The 19,994-nt window shown below is 37.8% G+C and overlaps 1 protein-coding gene across 1 annotated transcript in view; it reads right to left on the minus strand.

The window, feature by feature from the left end:
* Positions 1-19,994, minus strand: part of LOC134742983 (T-related protein) — a 42,144-nt gene that overhangs the window by 13,446 nt on the left and 8,704 nt on the right. Inside the window, exons 2-3 of the mRNA XM_063676238.1 lie at positions 5,153-5,317; positions 748-868 (exon numbers count right to left, since the gene is read on the minus strand). Coding sequence (XP_063532308.1) covers positions 748-868; positions 5,153-5,313 — 282 coding nt within the window. The 5' untranslated portion in view covers positions 5,314-5,317. The remainder of the gene's footprint in view (positions 1-747; positions 869-5,152; positions 5,318-19,994) is intronic.

Raw genomic sequence — 19,994 nt, forward strand, 5'->3', positions numbered from 1 at the left:
AACAGCTCGCCACATTATTATTATTCTCTTTATTATTATTATTATGTGTATCTCCGTTTTAAAACTCTCGGGTCTTTCAATCCCGGTCATTTATAAGGCGTGCGTGGGGATATAGATCCAACACGTAGAGGCCGTTTGGAGAGATTTGATGTCATGTAGAACGCCTGCTGGAACCCATTCATGGGTACATCAATAGATACCCGTGAACCGGTTTCAGCAGGCATTGGAAGCTATTGTAGAGAATATGGACAGAGTACTGGTCTATGGTTTAAGTTTGGGTGGAAAAAAGACTGGGCTATTGCAAAGAAGTCCGGACACCTGCTATAACATTGCTTGCACAAGTTATCGAGGCAGGCGGTGACTCGCCACTCGTTAGATGGGCACCTGATGCGCCATCGTAAAGACGGCCAGGCGCAACACCGGCGTGAGCGGCTCAGGGATGTCGAGAGGTGTGCTGCGCTTTCTCCGAAGTTACTCGCGGCGTTATGCCCTTTAACACTTCCACCCCTGGAGCATATAGGTATAGCTCTTACGACTCCCCTCTGGACATCCAATGAAGGCAAGCCAGAGCTGAGAGTCCTGCGGGTCTCCCTTGGGGTCCACTCCGACCGACGAAGACACGCCGGAGACGGAGACCCTGACCGACTCTCTGGAGCACTCGGGTCGGTGGGGTCGTCACTCCCCAACAGCTCGCCACAAGCTGCCCTGCGGGCTTATTATTATTATTATTATGACTGAAATACATACCCACTCCCCGTTGACGTATTTCCAGCGGTGTGAATCGACTTGGACGAACTCCAGCAGCACAGTATACATGGCCGTCGGGTCCAAGCCGCTCGCGCTCACTTTGACCACGGGGAACATTCGGCTGGAACAAAAAGGTATTGAAAAATAAATAATTCTAAAATTCTTCTTCTAGGCGCACTTGTAATACAATATATATGTTAAATCTCCTAATAATCTAGATATTTATGTTCATAGTTTGTCCTATTTCAAGAACACGGCAAATCTTGTTTTCTATAAATTGTTTCTAGTAATATTTTGCATTGTTTTGTATGTTATGTTTTTTTTGCGTGTAGTAAACTAAACGGGTAATTTATAATTAAGTAATCTACAATTCTTTGTTATAGTTTTCTTAGTAACGTATGAAACTTTAGTTATTCATACTGACCGGACAAAGTGTTTATCATGTAGTTTTAATTACATTGCCAAAATGGCCTGAATGGCTTCGGGAAAAGGTTAGTACGGCCGTGCCTCTCTGTCTCTGTTTTTCTCGACTTGGCGGGGGCGATATTCACCTCGATATTCGTGTTGACTGGCGTTGCGCTGTTATTTCAAAGATCAATGGCGTATCTTATTTACAATATTCGTTGAATTGAATTAACGTTAAAATATTCGGTAATACAATAATGTATCTGAATTGTCTAAAATTTGTATTTATGATACCTATACAATTATTAATTATGTTAGTAAGTACAGTAGAACCTCGGTAACTTAAACCTCGATAACGTAAAAACCTCTATAAGTTAATAAAGTTGTGTGTTCCCTTCCCCTCGGAGCCCAAAACATCTTTTACTTAAAGTACGAAACCTCTACAACTTAAACGAATTGTTTGGGCATTGGACCTCAGCAACTTAAAGTTGTGTTTTGACGACCTCTATAACTTAAAGCATTTATCAAAAAATGATTTTAAATAGGTAAATAGTATGAACAAAAGGTTCCGTTGAGAAATTTGTTTTTATTGAGTAGTTGACCACATGCATAAAATTGTGAACTGTAAACTTATTGTTTATGTTTAAATTCATTGAAGCTCTACTTGAGGCCTGAGTACCGCAACTTTGGATCATTATAGTTTCCAGTAATTCTCCGGGAAGTACATATTCTAAGTAAAATGAATTCGAAACGAAAGTAAAAAATTACAAACATACGCTGACAAGGCAAATTAAAAGTGATCGAAGCAGTGAAAAGTAGTTTAAATTTCTGGGAAAATTAAATAAAATTTAAGAAAATGATCGTAAATACCTTTATATCTTAAATAGAGTGTGTTGTAATCTAAGTAACATTTGTATTTAACCTAGCCCTCTTACCTCTGAACGAACATCTATAAAGTAAAAATAAGAGCCAATGAAAACTCCTTAACTGAAACCCTCAGTAAATTAAAAACTCGATAACTCAAAGTTTTTAACGTTTCCCTTGGAATTTAAGTTATCGAGGTTCTACTGTCGAAATAAATATGATGGATGACACTTATATTTCGTTTCGGTAACTGTGATCTCATCATGATTTCTATCTTTAGTTATGATGATGATCACACCTACCTACCATTATTGGTTTTCCCAAACGTAACACAATACGTTGAACATAACACAATAAACATGGTACTTACCGTGATCATATCTGTTACTGAAATAGGTAAGTAGTTAAAGGCAGCGTCACAAATAATTGATACCTATATGCCTATTTTTTACTCAAGATATACCTAACGACGTTAAAAAGAAATCCGTATTAAAAAATCCATACAATTTTCATGAAACATCAAATCCTTTAGTTGTCCATAAGTGGGACCAGTTAAGGGGTTTGAGTTTCAAGTTTTTAATTAAACATTTTAATAGCTAAAGCGAAACAGAGTCCCGACATAAAACAAGTTAAAATTCAGAGAATTAATCTCTTTTGTCCTCACACTTTCTCTCTCTTGTCGTCCATTCTCTCAATTCTCTGTCCGGTATTCATTACCCTATACCTCTCCCGTCGAATGATCCCTACAGTTCATTTTTAGGGTTCCGTACCCAAAGGGTAAAAACGGGACCCTATTACTAAGACTCCGCTGTCCGTCCGTCCGTCTGTCTCATGAACCGTGATATTTAGCTAGACAGTTGAAATTTTCACAGATGATGTATTTCTGTTGCCGCTATAACAACAAATACTAAAAAAAGAATAAAATAAATATTTAAGTGGAGGTCCCATACAACAAACGTGATTTTTTTGCCGTTTTATGCGTAATGGTACGGAACCCTCCAAGCGAGAGTCCGACTCGCACTTGGCCGGTTTTTATATGCATGGAGATGAAGTAGCTGTCTATCACGTAAAAGTACACATTTTGTGGAAGTTCAGCACATTAATTTATTTAAAAATGTTATGTATGAGTAATATTTATATAAATACGGTAAATATATTTCTTAATTTTTTTTTTAATTAAGCCTTACTAAAGAGACTTGAAGGAACTGTCATAATGGGGACCATCATTCCACGCGACGCAAGGTATAACGTTTCGAACAATACGTTGCGTTACGCGATAAGTCCCGTTTCGTCAAAGCCTCTTTCTTGTTTGCAGTTGCTTCAAAAATGAGCAAGTGTAACTAGTGTGAGGAGTATTGTTCGACCCGAGACCTACACTTCAAGGATAGGGCGATATCGGGCACGGCACGGACGGCGCTGGTTAGCCGCCCTGCGATAATGAGCAAGACCTACCCCGCTAATTGCTGAAACTAGCCGCGGCGGTTAGCACTGCTCTATATGGTCTCTCGTGATCGTACTGAGTACACAGAATCATTAAACTAAATGAACCTTAGTGCAGTTTTTTAATGACCAGAATATTAAAATTTGATATATTCGAAAGGCTCCTGAAATGATAGTCAAAATTGGAAAATACGGCCGCCATCTCAAATTTCATTTGTTTTGTTATCATCATGTTGAAAGTTGATATCTGACATTTCGAAACCCTTAATATTAAATCGTAGTCAAAAACCAGGGAATAAATCAAATTATTTTGTGAAATATTTTTGATTGTTTTTTTAAGTAGTCACACTACTATATATAAATTATAAACTGAAAGGTACCATAGGTACACTAAATAAAAACAGACCAAGTTCACCGGTGGCCGAGACGGGAATCGAACCCGCGGTGGACTTTGTCACTTTTTCTTTAGCGTATGGTATCTATTTCAGTTTATAAAACAGGCACCATCTAGAAATTCTTCGTTTTTGGTTTGATCATAATAAAAATTGATTCATTGTCAAAATTGTAAAAGCAATTGAAAAAGCTGGTCTTCTGACTAAGTTTTTCAATTCCACGTTTTTGGCGAATCGCGAGTTTACAGTTCGGGCGAACTATGAAGTTTATACTATAGTAAACTGTAACGCACAAAATAAGAAAAGATGTCCAATGGCTTACTTAATGCCTAAGGACATTCTCTACTACTAGTCAAGCTATGGTTATGGCTAAACAGATACATGTAATAATGGTGCCATAGTCAGAAGATATATTATAGTTTTGTACAGTGTATGTAGGCACATACACTTTCCTAAATAGTAGTTACAGTTACACCCGTACTTACGTTTGTGGCTCAAGCTTTTTACTTCGAATATAAGCAAACCTATATAATTACGTACCTGCAAATTATGTGCATTGCCCCATAACATGTACATCGGTTGATTAATGTTCCCTTACAGCAAGTTTATGACCTCTCACTAACTTTGATGACCTACCTGATTATGCTCTCAGTGTAATTACTAAACATTATATTTTAGCTTTATTCGCATCTTGTACTTCATTGTTGTCTAAGGTCCTACTTTGCTATGAAACTATGTTGCGGTCATTAAGTACGTTATTTTGAATGACTAGTGAGTAAATCATATTTTTATAACGTGCATAAATACAAACAATGAGACATACGAGTAAGATGTTTTCTTTTGCTGGAATAACAATTCGTTTTAATATGAAAGCCATATTGGCAGTTTTCGTTCGAAAGAGCGAGCAGTTAGGTAATTAACTGGTAGACATTTTCTAATTGCAATATTTATTTATTTATTTATTTATTTAAACTTCTTTGCACAATACATGAAGAGTACAAATTGGCGGACTTAATGCCAGAAGGCATTAAGTCCGCCATTTGTACTAAGTAGGTATTTGCTATTCGGAATAATGTCAACTTACCGCCCATTCTTCGTAACGATCATCTCATTGGTGACTCGTTGAGCGTCTTGAAGCGAACCCACAGCTCGCGGAAACAAAATGTATCACTCCCGGGCTAGTTTTTCAACGTGTGATCGTGAGATCTCATCAGTGTGCGCCTATCGCTCACGATCTTCCAGCACGCTGAGTCGATGACAATCCACTTCACCGCGCATTGTAACATGATATACTGTCAACTCACCGCCCATTCTTTGTGACGATCATCTCATTGGTGAGCGTCTGAAAGCGCACCCACAGCTCGCGATCATCCAAAGCGACGGAGACCTCGCGCTCGCGGCCTCCGCGCGCGTTGCCGCCGCCGACCGTCGGCTCTACGGCGCTTAGGATGTGGGATGCAGCCATATTGCTGAAACAATAGCAAATTACTCAATAAGAACTCAGAAACCTTCGTTGTTCTTAACAAAATGATGTTGGTAAAATTCTGACAGAGTCTTCTAGATATACCTATTCCGCAACCGCTCTGTTTTTGACCCAGCGAGAACACTGGTAAAATGCTTTAGTATGTAGGTATGCCCGGCTGTCTTCTCCTACAGGCTGCATTTCTCAACCGTTCTGAAATTTTAAATTTTGTGACCAGGTTCAATAATTATATGGATTTTTTGTAGAGTTATTGGCAAGTTTTATTTATTTATACTTTATTGCACATAAAATAAGTACAAATGGTGGACTTAATGCCTTAAGGCATTCTCTACCAGTCAACCACTGGGCCAAAAAGAGACGTTTGTTTTCAAGTTTTCAAGATGACGGAGCCATGGAGTCACGCGCGTTTTACACTACACCTTACTGAGACACTATTAGTTGTTAAAAAATTGTTTTCATAATTATTTTACACACTGCACCCACATTCGAGAATTTCTGTTTTGCCCTATGGTAAGAATGTCTTGAGGCATTATGTCCGCCATTTGTACGTGTTTTAATTGTGCAATAAAGTTTATTAAAATAAATAAATAAATAATAGTATGTAGGTATACCTACGTATAAGGTCTTAATCATTGTTGTTGGGTATTGTGCCCTTATCACTCTTATCAGGTGCTCAAATATAATATCAGGTGATCTTAAAACTGTATGCAGTTTCCTCATTGTATTTTTCTACATTTTCCTTTTTTACAGTATAAGTTTTTGTCAAAGACATTTTCAGCTAAAATTCCTATATTTGTGATTCCGTATAACTACATATTGGATGCAATGCAATTAATGATTCATGAACATATCAAACTAGAACGTACAGAAATGAATTTATGAATCATATGTTAGTCATGGGACACGGGCATGGTAATTAGCGCCGAAAGCCAAAACAATTCGTATCGTCATTATTTTCAGCCAAAATATTTCTTTTCCAGTAAATATAAAGTTCTAAACTCAAATTAGCTTATTGATAGTGCCATTGCCAGCGCATATGCCTGAATTGTACTTATATTATATGTATTTTCTAAAAAGTCTTAAAACATAATATTAAATTTCACTAATATGTGGTTCATGTAATATAATATGTGGTTCATGTAATATAATATGTGGTTCATGTAATATGTTCTACTATAGCAATTGTTGTTACTATACGAAGTAGTGTTACTATACGATCTATACGGCTAGGTACCTACCTATAGTAACAAGAATACGAACAAAATCTGTATAGTAGTTAAGGTTATACCATTTTGGTAACTTAGTGGATATTGAAGATTGCTCAGTACAAATACCACGGACATGTATCTACTTATTGTAAATATTATCATTCCATTGCAACAAATGTTGACGCCCTTAAGAGGAAAGGGTCGGTCGCTTCTCCATACAAACGTAGTCCCCATTTTCCTCTCTGGATATTGACATTATGAAACATATTTTTACATAATTAGATGTATATTAACCATAGCTATGCCATGTCTGTGAAGTTGGCATAACAAAGTCTAGCAGATCACGTTTTTATTGGAGTTCTATTAATTTAGCATGCACCATAGTTCTAGAGTTCCTGATACTTTTTAGCAATAGTTCTGGCGTTTTAATCGTAAAAAGCAACACTATGGAATTTCACAAAATGATATGCTAAGTTCACACACTAGCATATCATTTTGTTACAAATGGGATAAAAAAATATCCTAGCCTATACACATGGTAAAAAAGAGTTCTTGACACAAAAAAGGCATCTCTGAGAACATTCACTATTTTTTTTATCTATTATTGTAATTATATGATATGCTAAGTTCACACATGCTATGCTGATGTCATTGAACAACACACAGACATATATTTGGTTCCAAACGAAAGCTCCTGCTCTATTGTTTACAGAACTTAGGAGTTCTCGGTTCTAAATCGAGCGAGGAAGTTCCCGGCAATTGATTCACTTTGAAACAGAAATAAAAATTAAGTTTGAAATTTAGATTTAGTCAACTTTCAGGTGTGATATGCTGAAAGGTTTTCATTAGATTTAGCCTCAAGCTATGCCCCTATGTTTGACTTTTCGATTTTTTGATTATTGTAAAAATTAGGAGCGAAAAACAGATTTCATACAAAATTTTAAATGCTCCTAACTCTTATAGGTAATAATTAAAAATTCGAAAAATACCTAGAGGCATAGTTGTGATCGATATGCATCTAACTGTGTAAAATAAGGACAACGTTTGTATGAAAAGGTGATTTCGCGCGGGTCCACATTCGTCTTAAATATTTAAATCTTTTTTACGGTTGCATTTTGTGTCACGTTTGGTATTTCGAAAGCTAGATAAAAAGGCAAATACCGCAAAAGTAAATAGGCGTGAATACTGTATAATACAATTTAAGCACCAACGTATCCATTACGAAATATACCACGAACCGGTGGCAAATAAGCCGGATATTTTATTTTACTCAAGTTTGGCTCACGATCTCGCCCGCTGTTTGCAGTTCCCATTAGCACGCGCTACGTCGGTTCAACGTACGTTCCTATACGATTTTTATGATTTAGTTTCTGACCGGTCAGTTATATAGGTACCTACACTAAACTATATAAAAACTATGTATTTGTATGGTACGTACTCGTACGTTCCATTTTTTGCTAAGTAGGCAAGAGTTTTTAGGGTTCCGTACCCAAAGGGTAAAAACAGGACCCTATTACTAAGACTCCGCTGTCCGTCTGTCACCAGGCTGTATCTCATGAACCGTGATAGCTAGACAGTTGAAATTTTCACAGATGGTGTATTTCTGTTGCCGCTATAACAACAAATACTAAAAACAGAATAAAATGAATATTTAAGGGGGGCTCCCAAACAACAAACGTGATTTTTTTGCCGTTTTTTGCGTAATGGTAATGGTACGGAACCCTTCGCAGCGCGTGTTCGGTATAATTCTGTCCACAATAAATTCTGCCCTGCTTATCGCAAGTGCAGTAATCACACTAAAAAATTCAAGCAATTGTTTATCTTGTTCTCTAAGGTCTTTATTTAAACGGTATTTTTCATTCAAGTACTGCATATGCGATAATCAGGGAATCAGTTAGTGAATTATTCACTTACGTAAATCCTGATATTATCAAATCGTCAAAACCATAATTATTCGAATGCAATGAGAATAATTTGTATTTAACCGTGCCAGTTTATTGTAAAAAAAATTAGGAAAATCATGCATTAAATTAACCAAATATTATCCTGTTTCCTATAGGTAGTATTAATTTAGTTGCATGTATATGTATTTTGTTAAGTAAAAGTTAGGGCGCGCCAAAAAATCGTAGGGAAGGTAGGGAAGTCGGTCGGAGCTAAGTCGGACTATTGACGCTCCGCCACTGGTAGTGGTACCTACAACTCTACCTGGTAGGTACAAATATTTTAAAAGTGGATTTTGATTTAGGTCATCATCATCATCATCATCTTATCAGCCAGAGGACGTCCACTGCTGGACATAGACCTTCCCCAAACCTTGTCTACCCACCCTGCGCCTTACGGTACGTGGTCGCCACTCGAGAACCTTTCCGCCCCAATGGTCATCGGTTTGATTTAGGTACTTACTCATAAAGGTCTCATGAAACCGCGAAAATGTTTCATACCCTTAGTTTGATCAAAGATAGATATAACTCCGTAATAGATGGATACAGTCTAAGGAAAAAACGTGCCTCGAAAATCACGAAAATTTGATTCTCGATCAGAGGGCGCCACTAGTTTTGGCCTACTCTCGTATAGAGGGCGTTGACGGTTTCGTTTGTTATTTATAATTTTAAAGCATATCAGTGAAATAACATGGGTCAAAATCATATAAAAATAATTAATGCAAATAAAAAAATCATTTATCCGTATTTGAATACATTTTAACGTATTTTTATAAATCTTAATTTTTAGTTTTAAAGTATGTCGATAGATGGCAGTGAATTTATAGCGGTTAAAAAATTTACTATGACAGTACCGCTCTATCTTATTAAATCCTCTTTGGTTTGATTTAAATGCCTAATTATAACCAACTACAGGTATAACAAAGATCTCATTTTACATTGTATTTATCACTTGTCTTGCTTTGAATGACACGAATACAAGCTATAAAGTTATTCAAATATTTATAACGTGCACTATTTCGCTAAATGCAAAGTTACACTTTTGCAGTGTTGTTTACGCTGTTGATTCAGGCTTATAGATACATAGGAAATTTGTATGAATACCAATTCAGGGACAGATACAGTCCAGTCCAGTTCAAATACATCTGTACTGTACAAGCCATCGCAACGTTCCAAAAATATTTACACGCCTCTAAGACACTAACAATAAAGTAGATTGTTATGGAAAGTTGGCTTGTACAGATGTTTGTGAACTCGACCGTACAGGTATTTATTGAAACATTGTAGATGCAATTTCTTTGTCAGTTTCTTCAATAGGTACAGCTTCAGTACAAGAATTTTTAGTATTTGTATATCCGAGATTTACCAACACGTTTTTTTTTTAAGTAAAATTTAAAGTCTAAAAAAGCATAATCTAAAGCGTCTACACCGTAGAAAATAATGGAAGGTAATAAATTAATTATGTCATATAAGAGTCAACCCTATTATTGATTAACAATTACTAATGTACCGATGTAAAGGAAAGATTTCGGAATTTTTTTATTACGGAGATTGATAGACATTTCTCTGTCTTAGAATATTTCCTATTTTGATGAAAATTTCCGCAACCAGCACATCTGTGTTCTAAATCAATATCACAAAATGTTGCTTGAAGATACTCTAAGCTAACCCTGCAGCTGCACCGAATGCAAGCGATAGTGTAGAAGTACCTACCAAAAACGTCAGTCCAATGAAGATCTGAGGGTCTACCGCGAAATACTGTGAGGGTTTTCCGCAACTCTCTCTTGTCTGGCCTGAGGTACCATGTCTGTCTCGCATACCTATTCAGCCACCAAAAACGGTGTCTCTCCGATGTTACACCATAAACCATCTGCAATATTATCTGCCTCTATCGCTCGAATTTGCAAGAAAGTAGGCCGAGCACATGATTGGCGCGACAGTATCTCGCCGCGAGATAGACTACCCGTCTTCTACTAACTGTATGAATTAAAGGGGAACGGGTAGTCTATGTCGCGGCGAGATACTCTTGCGCCAATCATGTGCTAGCCCGGCTGAACAGATAAATACATTTTGATTTTTTTCGCGGTACGGCGTCAGACGTTAATATTATTATGGTCGTTCCACACTTTGTAAAGCCGGTGTAGGGTCAACTTAATCGGGCTCTACTATTATCCGACGGCAAAATTTTGTTGAACTAATGGCATTTTATTGCGCCATAGATCACCGATGCGCAGACGCGGCGTTGGGTAAAGAAAGTTAATTACACGTAATTAAAAGGCGATAACAGAATTTATGTTCCTAGCACGCTTTGTATACATACCTACACGTATACAGGATGATTTGGGAGGAGTGGTCGATGCCGACCATGCCGAAAATTATTTTATTTTTGACATAATCATCATGGGTTTTAGGTGAACACAGTGCTTGCTGCCATACTTACTTGGGTTGGGTGTCGTGCTAAAATTTCCGGTAACACCTATGATAGAATCACTTGAGCTAGTGTTAATATATACTTAGTTAGTGTATATTATATGCAATAAAGTTTTTTTTTAAAGATTATTTTATTATGAAACTAGATAGAGCCTAGAATGGATCTGTAATGTAATTAACCTCTCGTCTGTGTACGATAAGGCTACTGACCAAATTATTAGTCAACTTTTTGCGTTTTTCTCCAGAACGAGAACTTTTCTCTGATCTATACGGCACGACCGATATTGAACCCACGATTTTTGACCACCATACATACACGAAAGGTTAATTATAGAGGTTTTGCCCTATCAGTATTCTTACCACGAGTTTGACACTGACATATTCTCGTAAAACTCATGGTGAGGGTAGGTACAGGTCTCCAGGATCAGCCTGTACGAAGTAAATACGAGTTAGATCTAAGCCCGTACTCGCACTAGCCTTGCCATTAAAAAAAATCGCAATCCGTACGACTGGAGCTTAATACTTATTTATACGCGGAGTCGTAAAACGATGAATAATGACGTTGCATACGGGGCTAGTGTGTAATTACCTCGTCTTTATACGCGAGGCTTTCGTTGTTGAAAACTTTAGATGTATCCGCGGTATTGTGGGTGTATAGGGCTTAAAGTAAATTACACTTGCTCCAGTCCGCACTTGCACAGATATATAATCTCTAAACGTCTAGCGACCTTCACCAAGGAGGAGTTTTGGCTGAAAGGCGTGGCATATTTTGGCAAAGCGCATGAGACCCCATTGAGTTGCAAGCTCCCATAGATAAAAGCTATTGCGACTACCCACGGTCATCGATGAAATTAATAGATGGATAAATGAGACCTAACCATTTTACCTATTATTTTTGACTTTAGCGAAGTACCTAGTTAAGTAGATTTTTCTTAAGATTTAACCAAACATTTCAGGGGATGTGTTCTGAAGAACATTAGTAATTACATAAAAATACCGCTGTTTACAAAAGTATATGTCTATGCTCCAGTCCTGTTACCTATTCATATAGCTTACTTTTGCGCCCGACGACAGACCTTCTATTGCGTAAAGTTATTACGAATCTAAGGCTCAAGTTATACTAGAAATGAACTCATAGAAAAATTCTTTTGAAAAGCTCGGCGGGTTTCATGGCAAATAAACGCTAAAATTCAATAGAGCTTGTCGCGCGCTCGTTCGTCGCAGAGACGAACATAAATTAATTTCGCTATCGTAAAATGTAAACAAGTAACTATCCGGTTATTGTTTAAGAAATGCCATCAGCGAAGCGAATATTTAACGTACATTTTAAGAAAAGACCGATATGTCAAATTTTCAATTGTATTTTCAATCGAGCAAGCTGCACGAGTCACCTAAATTATGTTACCGGACATGTGTCGCTTAACTTCAAACTCGGGTAAATCCATTCGACCCTCTCAGCAAATATTTACCCTAATACCTTTTCTTAATATCAAAATCGCATAATCTGACAGATGGATTTACCCGAGTTTGAAGTTCAGCGACACATTCAGAGGGGTTTCGTAAGTTATTAATTTGCAGGCATCTTTCTCTGTCACTCTAATTACGCCTTAATTGGAGTAAAAGAGTAAGATAATTCGCGAACTTCGGTGTTCGCGGTAGGCCCTCTGAACTAGTGATATGCTTTATAATATAATTATGTCATCACATACATTAGATATCAACGCGTTGCTCTATTTTATTCCGTGAATAAAACCGGCATTAAAATATAATAGTTAATTTTTGAAATAAAGGAATACTATAATAATATATAATATCCCGTGTAATATCTCTGGTATTGCAGGCGTCCATAGGCTACGGTAACTGCTTACCATGAGGCAGGCCGTATGCTTGATTACCACCGACGTGGTATAAAAAAAAATAGAAAAGTTACCGCTTCGGGTAAAATTCAATCTCACGGCTCTGAGACTTCGGAAAAATAATTTGGGGCCTAGGAGCCTCCCTCCACTCCTTTGTTGCCCCGAGGCCTCCAGACCTCTAAATCCGGCCCTGGCGATGACTCAAAGCTGACTCGATAACCACGAGTATCAGTATAGTTCATTCGACAACAAGCAAGACAAAGAGATAGAAAACAGAATAAGTAAAGCCTGGAAAAAGTACTGGGCATTAAAATTTATTATGAAAAGCGACCTATCCATAAAAATAAAGCGAGCAACCTTCAATACGGCTATTCTTCCTACATTGACATATGGGTCTCAATGGAGCCTGACGAAAGAACAAACGGAAAAGCTTAGAGTATGCCAGAGGGCGATGGAGAGGTCGATGCTAAAAATAACCAGGCAAGATAGAATAAGAAACACAGCTATAAGGGAAAAAATATTATTATTATTATTTGTCTAAGCCAACAGCACAAAGACAAGTTAATCTAAAAGCAAGGGATACACGTGGCAGATACCATCCCTGAGCGCACAATATGATACATCCGGAGATGGTCCCTGCCAGGTGCAAAGACTATTGCAGTGCAGCACTTTTGTGCTGCGATGGAATCTAAGGTCATAGGCTATTGATATGCAAGTTGGATAGACTGGATAATGGGCTATGGGAGGAGACTATCGGACACCTGTCGTGACAATCAGTCTCAAAATTGTGTAAGACAGGTGGTGACTCGCCAACTCATTTAGTGGGCCCTACAACGGCCGCACGAACAGTGCGACAATAGAGCAACACTTCAGAGCGGCTGTGAGGTTGTCGAGAGGTGAGTCTGCGGTAGCCAGATCCCGGTAATCCGTTCAGCAGGCCGCCGGCGTTATGACATTTTACGCTTCCAACCTGGAGCATAGGTCCCGCTCTTGCGACTCCACTCTGGCCGGCCAGTCAAAGCAAGCACAGAGGTGAGGGCCAGATGACAGGGCTCTCTGGAATAGGGGTCCGCGGTGTCGCCACTCACCGTCAGCTCGCCACAAGCTGCCCCCGCGGGGTTATTATTATTATTATCAGTATAGTACCTATTATCCTTATATATTATTATTTATTTATTTATTTCCATTATTTTGTACGGTGTAGGCGCTTCAGAATAAACACCGCTAAACACGTTTATTTAACTTCAAAGTTTTCAACGCCGTGAAATGTCATCGCTTTCGGTTCCCTCATCAAGTTCCTCCCTGCCTCGCAATGGTCGCAATAAATAAAATAAAATAAAAATAGCCAGCTAGAGGCGAGAAGTGACAGTGACACGGCGATTTTGTGTCATCCCGGTGAAAAACGAAAACTACATCTGCGTCTGTGACTTGGTTTTACGTCAAATAGAAATATTTTACAGATTACACCAGCATACGACAAAATTGGCCTCATGGCCACAATGACAGGTAGGGATTTCCTACATCGATAAACACAATTATAGATGCTTTTCAACCTGTCATTTAATTTCTCCCCCAAAAATCTGATGTCTGGTCACAAATAGGTACATATTGAGTCAAAAATAGGTAAATATTGAGTTTATGAACCGTCATAATAAATTACAGATTTTAATAGAGGTACCTACCTACCTACATTCAATTTCTGCTCCTGATTTTAAATATACCTAATTTCAATGTGTAAGTCTAGAGCCTCGTACCTACAACTATTAATATGAATTAATTTAGTGATAAGCATATTATCTTAGTTTTAAGTACATATATGTTTATAACCCATAACTTGCATGTTTGATTTAACTGTAAATGTAAAGTTGGTTAATAAATAAAAATAAAATAAAATAAATAAAAACATGCAAACGCGCTAAAATGCTGATGAAGCCTGTTATTTGAAGAGTAGGTATATGTAATCTTTTCAGTGTTTATTTGGTCGATTCTTTTGAGTTCTCATATTCAGGAAAACGGCAGATTTTATTCCTTTTTTTTTTTAATGTTATACAAAGTTTAAAGTTCAAATATAGGTACTTTATACATGTAGGCCTAGCAACAATGGTGAATAATATGTACATATATATTATCTTAAGCTAATTATCTGATTAATTTATTTATGACTATATCAATTTTGATTTTGATACTAAGAATTTCACAAAAAGATCAAACATAAAAAAAATCCATATAGCAAATTTCGTCGAAATCGTTAGAGCCGATACTCTACCCCGAAACCCGAAATATATATATAAACTCTTCTAGTTGTAAACGTTGTTGTTTATATCTAGTTTATAACTTGATATAATATTCTTCATAAACGAACAATAAGTAAAGTCTAGAATTTGATAAATTTCCAGTTCTATAAACGAACATCTTCGATCACAAATCCGGCCAATACGACCCGGAATGTCAATGCCTTGCAGAGCCGGCGTTTTACAGATCCTATAAAATATCAAAGATAACAACGAGTGGCTGTGGCACTGATGGCGCGCCGCGTGATTGGGCGTTTATGGCACCGTCGATAAATGTGGGCCTTTATGTAGACGCGCATTCATATCGCAATTGTCCGTACCGTGAGCTTAGGTGCTAATTATCAAATGCAAGACCAAATTCAAGAAACAACGTGTATACGAGCGAAAGCTACAGCTAGGTATAATAATACTAGGTACCTATTCTGTCGTATACTTATATACAACTGGAATTGGAAGCAAGTTACGGTGCCCGGCTAACATGAGGCTGCGCCGTTACAAATATTAAAAAAAACCGGCCGTGCGAGTCGGACTCGCGCACCGAGGGTTCCGTACTTTTTAGTATTTGTTGTTATAGCGGCAACAGAAATACATCATCTGGGAAAATTTCAACTGTCTAGCTATCACGGTTCATGAGATACAGCCTGGTGACAGACGGACAACGGAGTCTTAGTAATAGGGTCCCGTTTTTACCCTTTGGGTACGGAACCCTAAAAATGCGGATATTTATGCAGACTTGCAATACAACGGATTATTTTATAGCTAGATACCTACCTCCCATATCTTTATAATATAACTCTCTGATATGGAGAAATCAACAATACCTGACATCAAGTTTTGAAACATCATATTCTATTAGAGCTTTTCTTTGCGGTTTCATCCCTGTAGAACTTGTCAATAGTATTACCATCGCTTTTCCTCCCGTTTTTGAGCCGTTATTGATTGGGCCTTCTTTATATGTAGAGTTTTGTCATTCAACAACACGCTGAATATTCTTTATGCTGTTAATATACGAAACATAGAGGCCTTATTATCCATCTCTATTTTACATGAACGTTTTGAAAAACGGCATTGGTAGAGTCAATAAATGCTTTGAAGATATATTCTATGGGGCTCGGATACACAATTTAATTAATATGTCTTGATAGAAATAGTCGCAAAGTTAACTGAAATATTGCATTTTTTTTGGCTAAAAGCTCCATTTAATTATTACTTAGCTTACTTTTTTGTCTCCTCTTATTCCTCATTTCATGATTGTATGGGCTCAGATTTTATCAACACTTTAAAAATAATGAAGTAAAACACATAAATAATAATAATAACGATTATCCTTAAAATGTATTCAACAGACATAATATTGTTTTTACATATTGTTCTACATACCTATTGTTTTTACATAACTGAAAGTTTTCTGGCACTATTTATTAACACACCTTTAATTGTTATTAACGATTAAAATCGATAATTCATATGGATACTTTCAAATTAAATGCTTTAATGTTTAGGTTTACATAAATTTAATTAAGGAAACTGTAAGTCTACAATATTACTAACTACCCTTGTACCTAATGTTACATATACGAGACTGTTTGTTTCTTAATAAATAAAATAAATAAATGTAAAAAAGCTCGTGTCGGCCGTGGATAAATCTCTACTACTCTACTACACTAGGTACATAGAATTTTGAAGTCTGAGCCACCCAGTCGGGTGCCACCTTAGTGTATTTAAAAAAAACAGACGAGGCTCTACCCGAAAAAGTTTAAAAACCTCTTCTTTATGTAAACGGTAGATGCATGTATTCATATTATCGCAATTGTTCGTACAATGAGGCATAGGTGCTAATTACCAAATGCAAGACCGACCGAAATTGAAGTTGAAACAACGCGATGTTGGCATTTCCAATTTCAAAGTTTGCAATAGGTACGATGAAGGCCCCGGCCTATGCAAACGCCGAAAATTAGTGGCGTGATTTCACATTGAGTTTCGATCTTGGGTGATATCACAAATGCATTTGTAGGTAAGTACAGTAAATAATTTTTGCAGGCCTCTGTGGTTTGATCCCGATCACCAAAATTTTATCGTTTAATTGTAGTATTGGTAATAAATGTTTATTTTTTAACTGACATTTAAAACCTTGAAAGTTTTGCCTGGAACTCCAAACACAATTTGGCATTTTTCTACCGTAAGTATTTCATGTAGGTATTCGCTTTCGGATAACATAGACTAATCAGATCGGGCTCTGGGATACATAGAGATGGGTAGGGGTGAGTAAATACTGAGTATTTACTCGGTATTTACTCAAAGCATACAGTAAATACTCGTATTTACTCATTTTGGTGAGTAAAAACGATTATTAACAAAATTTCAATATTTTGGTGAGATTTAAGTACTAAATTGGCTTTTATTTAATTGTGTTAACGTGTATTAATGATATTTATGTTATAAGAAGCTTATTACGCTTAGTTTTTGGCAAAAATGTGATTATCAGTGAGAGGTCATTTGGAATTTAGCGGATATATACGTGATAAAGTATAGTTAACAATTTTGTTTTAAATAAGAAGGTACTTAATTACTTTCAAAGTTACTTAATTACTTGCGTTCTAGATAAGTTTGTTTTTAATTTCTGTTAATCGTATACATACTTTGTAATCTCACAAGCTAACCAGCAGGATAAGCAGGGTTTGTGTTTTTTTTTTGGCTGTAATTATAATTTATGTATTATAAATATTTGTATTTGCATTGATATATATATATTTATTACGTATTTTAATTATTTATGTCTGACGATGAAACTTTTTATTCTGCTAGTATTGACAGTACTTCTTTCCATTCTGTAGATTCCTTTGATACTTCTCACACTTTGGGCACTCTCGTGTCTCGCGAATTTCTCAACTCCGGGAACTTTAATGTATGCCACATCAATGCCCAAAGTATCCCTTCTCACTATAGTGAACTTATTGAGACATTTCAGTCCGACTTTGTCCATGCCATCTTGGTGTCGGAAAGCTGGTTGAAGCCTACCCTCGACTCTACCTCCTATGCCTTGCCTGGTTATGTGCTGATCAGGAATGACCGAATTGGCAAGGGTGGTGGTGGCGTAGCCATCTACCTTAGAAGTACCATTCCGTACAAGTTGCTTAATTCGACTCCTTCCCTTTACTCTGGCTCAGCGGAATGGATTTTCCTCGAGGTGAATGTTAAAGGCGTTAGGGCAGTACTGGGTGTAATTTATAGTCCCCCTACCGTCGACTACTTTTCTCATCTGGAACGAATTCTTGAGTCCGTAAGTTCTGATTACACACATCACCTGATCATGGGGGATCTAAACACGGACCTTCTGAAAGATACAACACATTCTCGTAAACTCAGGTCACTCCTTCAGTCGGTCAGTTTCTCTCTTCTTCCACTGGATCCAACTCATCATACGGCGTCATCGGACACTTGGCTCGATGTCATCTTTACTTCATCGCCAAGTCTTGTTACCAAGCAAGGTCAGTTCATGGCGCCTGGTTTCTCTCACCATGACCTCATATATGCATCTTACAAAATCAAGGCACCTAAATGCAAACCTGCTCTAATTCACATGCGTAGCTTCGCCAAGATTAATACTGAATCTCTTTTAAAAGACGCCGCTGCTATCGATTGGTCTCCTGTGCTCTCGACCTCGTCAACTGACACTAAGGTCTCTCTCTTTAATGATGCAATTTTAGGGCTTTTCAACAAACACGCGCCTGTTCATACAGTGAGAGTTAGGCGTCCGCCGGCTCCTTGGATCACTGAGGACGTCCGAATGGCAATGAGGAGGAGGAACAGAGCTTTCGGGCTCTTTAAACGTGACCGCGCGGATGACAACTGGAAACTCTTTAAGGCAGCACGTAATCGTTGCAACCAGGTGGTACGTACAGCGAAGCGGCGTTTTATTCACCGTAATGTTTCCTCTTCGTCTATGGCCGATGTTTGGAAATTTCTGCGATCTCTTGGCCTGGGAAAACCCCCCAACAGTTTTAATGGCAGTTCCTTTTCTCTCAACGACCTTAACAGGCATTTTTCCTCCGCTCCTTCAATTGACACCACTATTAAGGCCACTACTCTTTTGAACATATCTTCTTTGCGTTCTCCTGCCACAGATTCCTTTTCTTTCTGTCCTGTCTCTGAATTTGACATAAAGGTCATTATTAAAGCTATCCAGTCAAAAGCCGTAGGTTGTGATGATGTCAGTCGTTGCATGATTGTGTCAGTCCTCGACTGCGTACTTCCTGTGATAGCTGACATCATCAACTCTTCACTGGCCTCTGGTGAATTCCCTTCTCTTTGGCGTAAAGCTTTTGTGATTCCACTGCCTAAAATTAGTAATCCCACTACTCTCAGTAACTTTAGGCCCATTTCAATTCTTCCTTTCCTTTCGAAAATCGCTGAAGCGGTTGTTCATAAACAACTTTCGGTCTTCGTTTACTCGCATAACCTTTTAAGCCCTTTGCAGTCCGGTTTCCGACCAAGTCATAGCACCAGTACTGCGCTTGTTAAGGTAACAGAAGACATTAGGCGGGGCATGGAGAATCAAATGGTCACGGTCCTTATTCTTATTGACTTCTCTAACGCATTTAATACCGTTGACCATGACATTCTCCTTGCCTTGCTCAAACATATCAGTGTCTCTGAAACAGCCCTTAACTGGATTGCTGCCTACTTGCGGGGGCGCCAGCAGGCAGTTCGAGTCAACCGGACTTTGTCTGACTGGTGTAATCTGGCAACTGGCGTGCCTCAAGGAGGTATCTTATCTCCACTTCTTTTTTCCACTTTTATCAATTTTATTACACCTGACCTTCGCTCTTCCTACCATCTGTATGCTGACGACTTGCAACTCTACGATCAGTGCTCCGTGACTGACCTCCCAACTTGCATTGGTAAACTTAACCTGGACCTTTTGCATATCCAGCAGTG

This window comes from Cydia strobilella, chromosome 7 (assembly GCF_947568885.1).
Source record: "Cydia strobilella chromosome 7, ilCydStro3.1, whole genome shotgun sequence".
Classification (NCBI taxonomy): Eukaryota; Metazoa; Arthropoda; class Insecta; order Lepidoptera; family Tortricidae; genus Cydia; species Cydia strobilella.